This window comes from Empidonax traillii, unplaced genomic scaffold (genome assembly GCF_003031625.1).
Source record: "Empidonax traillii isolate 1590-97213 ecotype Southwest subspecies unplaced genomic scaffold, ASM303162v1 scaffold441:size580623, whole genome shotgun sequence".
Taxonomy (NCBI): Eukaryota; Metazoa; Chordata; class Aves; order Passeriformes; family Tyrannidae; genus Empidonax; species Empidonax traillii.
Genome location: NW_020955634.1, coordinates 175,204 through 182,560, shown reverse-complemented (window position 1 = coordinate 182,560; position 7,357 = coordinate 175,204). Strand labels below are relative to the sequence as shown.

Genomic DNA, 7,357 nt, shown 5'->3' with positions numbered 1-7,357 from the left:
TACCTCACTGATTTAAATGAGTGTACATGGATTTATTTTTCGCAAGTGTAAAACAGTCCAGGTTCCAGTTTTGTGTCATCTTATATCTTCCCTCAAGTGCTGTAAAGTGTAAAATTAACAAATTTAAGAGCTAGAACTTTATTTTGAAGTAGGTGAGAAATATTAAATATACATTATTGCTAGTTAAAAGAAGTAATTGGGAAACTGCTCATGTTTACAGACATCAGTAATTGGCACAATCAGGACTACTTCCAAGCACACTCACTCTGATCCATGAGTCACTGAATATCATTCCACTGTCAGTTTTATATCTACAGTTTTATATATATATAGCTTATTCCTCTATGATTGTACATTGTTCTTTTCCTTCAAAAGGGAATTATATTCAAACATTGCAATATATTCAAAATCAAAAATGGTATTTGTTTCATGGTTAGAAATGTTTATAATTTCTTACTTTATTTACATTTGACCCTTTTTCTGCATTAGGTCTTGGAAATTGTTGAGAAGTTTCCTGCAGCCTGAAATGACAGAAAGCCCTCTTTTATACCCAGAGAATATTGCTTAATAAGTATTAATCTGAAGAAATACATTGCACGGTAAAGCTTTTGACAGACTACCAACCTTCTGAATGCCCAGAGAACATTTAATTTTTGTCTGATCACAAGCACCTAATGTCACTGCACATGCTACAATGGAAACTCTAAGACAAATACAAAGCTTTGGCATCTGTGTTACCCGTACGTATCCCGTAGCATTGGGTGTGGTGTTCACTGCTCTTCTAGTTTCTTGCTGCTCATCTCTGACCATAAGAGCTCGTCCACTTGTTCCTAATTCACCTTTTCTTTCTATCTGGAATGCTCCTACAGAACTTTGTACTGAAAGGACAGGAGTGCAGCTGGACATGAATTTTTTTCCTTTCATTGGAAGCACGCTGAAGACATCCATCGGGCAAAATATCACACTTTTCTATCCAGACAGGCTTGGCTACTACCCTTACAAAAATGAAGTCACGGGAGAGGCATTCAATGGAGGACTCCCTCAACTCTCGCCGCTGGAGAATCATTTAAAAAAAGCCAAAGAGGACATCCAGTTCTACATTCCTTCGGATGAACAGCTTGGATTGGCTGTCATTGACTGGGAAAACTGGAGACCTGTGTGGATAAGGAACTGGGGATCAAAAGACATTTATAGACAGGAATCCATTGAACTGGTTCAGCAGAGAGACCTCAGTCTATCTGAAGCTGATGCCAGAACTATAGCTAAAATGGAATTTGAAGCTGCAGCAAAATCATTCATGTTGGAAACTTTGAAGCTGGGCATAGAAATGAAGCCAAATCGTCTGTGGGGATATTACCTTTATCCAGACTGTTATAACTACGATTACAAACAAAACCCACATAATTATACAGGAACCTGTTTAGATATTGAAATAGAAAGAAATAATGAGCTTAATTGGTTATGGAAGGAAAGCACAGCACTTTATCCATCTGTCTATCTAGAGACAGCTTTAAGATCCTCCAGAAATGCCCAGCTCTTTGTTCGCAACAGAGTTCAAGAAGCCATTAGAACTTCCTATGTCTCTAATTCTACTCATCCTCTTCCAGTTTTTGTATATACACGTCCAGTATTCACAGATGTCTATGAGGAATATCTCTCTGAGGTGAGTGAAGCTAGACCCTAAATATTTTAAATTTATGTGGAAAGAAATTACCAGGTGACACTTATTGAGCAAATATGCTAACTTGTATCAGAAGAAGGTGTGCAATTTTATATAAAAAATTAAATTAATTCACCAAAGAAATTTGATCAGTCAGAACACTGAGGTCTATTTTCAAACCTTTCTCATTATATTTATCAAATTAGTGTTTTATTCTCTGAGCTGTCCTCACATGTAACAAAATATTACAAAGCTAGAAAGCATATTTAGTACATTAAGTCAAAGGAAAGAAATATGGGTAACCTCTTCCAAAGAGAATTACTAAAATTGAGGTGACCTAATGCCTGCATTTTAGGTTATAAGGAAAAAAATACAATAAACGGAGTCTTTCTTTCCCTAAAAAGTGTTTAAAAGCTAGTTAGAAAATCCTGTCCTTAGTTGTACTTGAGTAGCTTTTAAAATGGTATTTCAGCATCTCACGGGTTAGTTAAGGTTAGCCTCTGATTAAGGTCCAATCATCTGATTGCAGTTCTAGCTATGCTTTTCCATTCACATTTTTATAGGCACCCACCCCGTCAGAGATGTGATCAATCTGGAGAATATCTTCCTGGTGTTCCAGGACATGAGGAAGGGGAAGTCAGAGGCTATGGTCCTGCTGATGGCATTGTAGCTGGTGTCATTTCGTATTCTCAATAGAGCATCATCAGGCATTGCCCCCAGCTCTGTGGATAGTTTCAGGGAGCAAGGGGTAATGTCCTGCTGGGACATAATAATTTAATTCCTATAATCTTTACATTAATCTTTTTCTTGTGTTGTACCCCCACAGTAAGTTGTTTTCTCATTGTTCTTTTCATTACAACAGTCCTCTCCCATCCAGATAGGCTTCAACATTTTGCTAGGACTGTGTTAAAAGCTGACCCTTAAAGGGGAACTGAAAAGAAAGAAATTTCTCCAATCAATATCTGTAAAAGGCCAGAGCCATTCTCTGGAGAAGAGAGATTCCTGTTGGTGAAAGCTCTTTCTCTTGCTACTTCTCTGTTTTAGCACTTCCCGGTTACTGGAATTGAGTTTAAAAAACCAAAAAAACAAACAAACAAAAAAACCCCAACCAAACAAACAAAAAGCTGTGCTTTCCACATCTTCTTCCCACAACATTACTGAAACCCACTGCTACCAACTCTGAGCAGCCAGGAGGCGATGCAGAAAAATTAACCTTGGAATGGTTGGAGGAGTGTATGTCATATGCCTAACCACTGGCTCAGTTTTACAGCCTTGTTTTTCTAACAGATAACATATATAAACTGGATATAGCTGGCAACGTTTTCTGGCATCACTTGTGTAATCCAATCCCAGAATAAAATTGTGCAGTTGAGAGTAAAACATTTGCACCACGTATAATTCCTTACTGTCTTCAAAATAGTTATTTTGGAGATGTAATTTCTATATGCATTATACTTTTTGCCCTTGTGTTATAGATTACTTACATTAGCATGATTCTTTGCCCATTTTCCCTCAGGATGACCTGGTAAATACCATTGGAGAATCTGCTGCACTGGGTGCTTCTGGAATTGTGATGTGGGGTGATATGAATTTAACACAAAATAAGGTATGCCAGATCAATTATTACACGACATTTTTAAGGAGTAATAAAGTGAAAAGGATACGAAGCATTACGATTACTTACATCGTATCTTCTGTTTTTAAAATGATGATTCCATATTGCCAGCAGCCTTCTGTAGTCAAAACCCAAGCACATCTGAGGCTTATGAAGATCATCATTGACTACACAGAACAGGAGTTCAGTCTTTCAAAGGATCAATGCTGTTGTGCCTGAGTAACTAGACAAACCATCATGATAACTGCAGGCAAGTTAGCACTTGTTTAATTAATAAAAATAAAGAATTACTATATATTCTTTACATTTCAGTCATGAGATAAAGAAAAAATTACTTGGGCTTGCCCAGAACAATTTTTAAAAGATCCTTCTGCTTTTTGAAGAGGTGCACTTGGCAGTAATATTTAGAGCACTAGGAGGAGTCAGTCTGTAAAATTTCAGCCCTAGCCTGTTCTTTGTGTTGTAAGTAATACTTAATTTAATTGTATGAAAGATTTGAGTCAGAACAGGAAAAAATCTTTATTTTAGAAAGGGGAAACACATAGTTTGAGAAACATTGTTACAAGGATATTCTCATAAATCTTTCTAGCTAGATGGTTCGTAACCAGGCAAGTTAGATATAATGAACTGGGAAGACTCTAGTGAAGTTTTTTGTATGCAAAGAACTGAAACTTCAGCCCTGCCACACCTCCTGTTACTGAAAGCATGACCAAATAAACCTCCACAGCTCTGTAAGAGTCTTATTCCCCAAAGCATTCCACTTCGACTCTTTTGTATGTGCCTGCCCCTGAGAAAGGATATCAGGTTGCACCTGGAAATTTTTTGCCCATTATCCCAATATCAGAACACAGATGAGCAGCAAGTTCTATTACCTGAATTTTGAGAATCCTGTGAGCAAAATGAACTTTCCACAGGCCAGTCAGACTATGCACTTGTGCATTAATTGTACCTGGTTTTTTTACAGCTTTCACAGTAATTAGCCCTTCAGAAACGAAATATTATTGTACTTCTGCATCAACCAAAATTTCTTGGAATTGTTTTTATATGCACCTAAAAGAAAAACAAAAATACCTACATATACCTCAGATTCACCAAAGTGATCTCCATAGGTATAGATATTACTTGAATCTACATCTGCTGTTCGGCAAACACCTTAAGGAGACACAGTGTTAGAAACGAAGAGAGTTCCCAAAACCTCTGGTTATTAAATTGTGCCAAGCATACACAGAATATATGCCAATTTCATAATCAGTTAGAATGATCTCTTAGTATACTTTCAGTTTGATCATCCAACCAAAATTCTTTCAATTCCAAAATGCCATGAAAGCTCTCTACCCTGCAGCCTAGCTATTCATGCCAGGAGAAAGCTGAAGTCTCACAGAGATGACTTGATAGAAAAAATATTTGTTCAGGCTGAAGAAGTGAGGTTTTTTCACTGGATCCCTTTGAACCATTCAAGACATAAAAAGGAACTTCAATCCTTTGTGAAACTTCTTCAAATGCATCTGAATCAAAAAACTACAAGAAATATAGAGATAAAATGAAAGCTTAAAGTTGTCTGCTTTCTGATATACATGTTTTTTGTAACATCTCCAGCAACTACACAAGGTAAATTTGCTGTGATCCTTGAATTTTATAACAGCTTCTCAGATAAACTTGCTTCCAACAACCAGTTATACTTATTATCAAAACCTCAGGAGAAACATTTATAGAGATACACTATAGTACTATTATTGGAATGACAGCATTTTAATGGTTTCCATACTAAACTATGGAGTGATGATGCTCTTTTCACAGAATACCTGTAGAATTCTGGACAACTACCTCAGAAGGACTTTGACCCCATACCTCATCAACGTCACAATGGCAGCCAGAATCTGTAGCCAAGTGTTATGCCAGGACTCTGGTGCTTGTGCACGGAAAAAATGGAATTCCAATGACTATCTTCACTTGAACTCTGAGAATATTGTAATCCAAATGACAAAGGATGGGAAATACACTCTACGAGGGCAACCATCATTTCAGGATCTGCAAACATTGATAGAAAAATTTGATTGCCACTGTTATGCAGGGCAAAGCTGTGAACCTAGAGCTGATATAAATGACATCCATTACCTCCATGCTTGCATTTCAGAAGATATTTGCATTCAGATATCCTCAAATTCCTTTTCTAACATAGAGGCCTCTGAAGAAAAGATCCTGTCTAACATAACTGCATTTTCATTTCCCTCTGAGAGTAAGGTGACATTATCTACACATCCTGAAATAGAAGATTTCCAATCTACCATTGGAAATAATACACTTAATATAACAACTGCAAAATATAACACTGTCACAGCTGCCAGTAGATACGATTTAGAAGCAAATGATACTCGCACTTTCAGTAGCTCTTCGTCCTATAAGATAAAAATGTTTAATTTGGTTTGCTTAATTGTACTTTTGAGAACCTTAATACTAATGACCCATGAAAGTGAGAATATTCTTCTCCCTGGCTATGTTTGAAATTCTAAAGGTTTTATTTACAAAACAAACAAACAAACAATTCCCTAAAGGTTTATGGTCTTATCTGTATCAGGTAATATTTCGTAATTCATAGATGACACTTCAGCTTGAATGTATTTCAGTTTAGTTTAGTTCTATAAACTACTATTTGGCCAAAGATATACTGGTCTGTATATATTGACTATACTATATGAGAGTATAATCCAGAATATGAAACATTTTTCACAGTTTACATTTTTAACTGTTATATTAAGAAAATATGTTGACAATGCTGTTTTGTGTACTTCAAATCAAGACAGTTAAATATACAATACATAAAATAATTCATCAGGTTTGATGCTCTATGCAAGGAACTAGCTCTTAAAAATATTTGGCTTAACTTTAGATCTGTGGGACTTTGTAGCATAAAATTTATCTTATGTAATATTTCTCCACTTTTCACAATACCTATAGGGACACTGTGGTTTTTGTTGTGATTAAATATATTTCTAATTCTTTAAAATGTTCTAATTTTAATGTAAACATTGACTTCAAATATTACAGCTTCATTAGTTAAAATTTGAGCTGTAGTGGTTCATCCTTTCTTCTCACAAACTCTCCCCCTTATTTCAGATGTCCCTTCCTTGGCTTCCAGTTGTTTTGTCTGGCCAATGCTCACAACTCATCTGCTCTGCCTCTGCACTCCCTGCCATCACTTGTCACCAGTCCTAGTTTCCCCATTCAGCCATCCCTAGCAATTGCATAGGGCTGTATGTGCCATTTGGACAAAAGTCTGTGAACATGGGACTTCATGCTTCATTATTTCCTGAGCAGTTTCTTTGGTGGAAACCAGCTTGCTCCTCAGGAAAACCCAGCAGTGGAGGCAGCTGGATGGGTGACTCTGGGGACCTGGGACTTCCTTTATTCACTTCCCCTGGTCCCTGATCTCAGAACCACCTTTTGGATCCAGTCTGCTGGTAGAACTGAGAGTATTTGCTTAATACTATTCCATTACCAAAAGCAGTGTGAAAGTAGCAGAGAAGAAAACTACTTCCAATATCAGGAATCTGGTTATGATTTACATAGTCAGTTTAAGCACTTACAAGCAATTAACTCCAGTTTATTTGATAAAATAACCTTTTCAAATTATTATGTCAGATGCTTAATAGACAGTTGGACTTCTGATGGGTGAAGAGTGGCTGCTGACATGAATACATTAAATAATTTCCCTTGAGCTAGGCATGATCTGGGTAAATAACTCACTCCCCCCCAAGATAGAGCCTGCCTCACTAGTGAAAATAACAAGGATTTCATAGGAGCCATTTAAAAAAAGTTCATTCCTTAATCTAGCAGAAAACACAAATTATATCCATTCTCTTTGAATTTTCAGGTTTTTGGTCATAACAGAGGTGCAGAAAAATAGATGAAGCCTTTAGACTTAAGATGGAGAAATAGTATTTTATGGCTTTTGAACAGCAAGTTATCAAGAGGATGTGACATTTTTCTCATCCCAGTTACAGTGATAAGTCCACGAGTCAAAGCTGTTTCTGCCATTAATGTTCCAAATGGAATCATGGATAAAAATATATATATATGTAGCA

The 7,357-nt window shown here is 36.6% G+C and overlaps 1 protein-coding gene across 2 annotated transcripts; it reads left to right on the top strand.

The window, feature by feature from the left end:
* Positions 1-543: 543 nt before the first annotated feature.
* On the top strand, positions 544-7,357 carry SPAM1 (sperm adhesion molecule 1). 2 transcript variants are annotated; one of them, XM_027894742.1, is made up of 4 exons: positions 544-1,663; positions 3,177-3,266; positions 5,073-5,516; positions 7,147-7,357. In XM_027894742.1, the coding sequence occupies exons 1-4, from the start codon at positions 695-697 to the stop codon at positions 7,177-7,179; spliced, it is 1,536 nt and encodes a 511-aa protein (XP_027750543.1). In that variant the 5' UTR covers positions 544-694; the 3' UTR covers positions 7,180-7,357. The 2 variants fall into 2 exon arrangements, with proteins under 2 accessions (XP_027750543.1, XP_027750542.1); XM_027894741.1 differs by lacking the exon at positions 7,147-7,357 and having other exon boundaries at positions 5,073-6,038.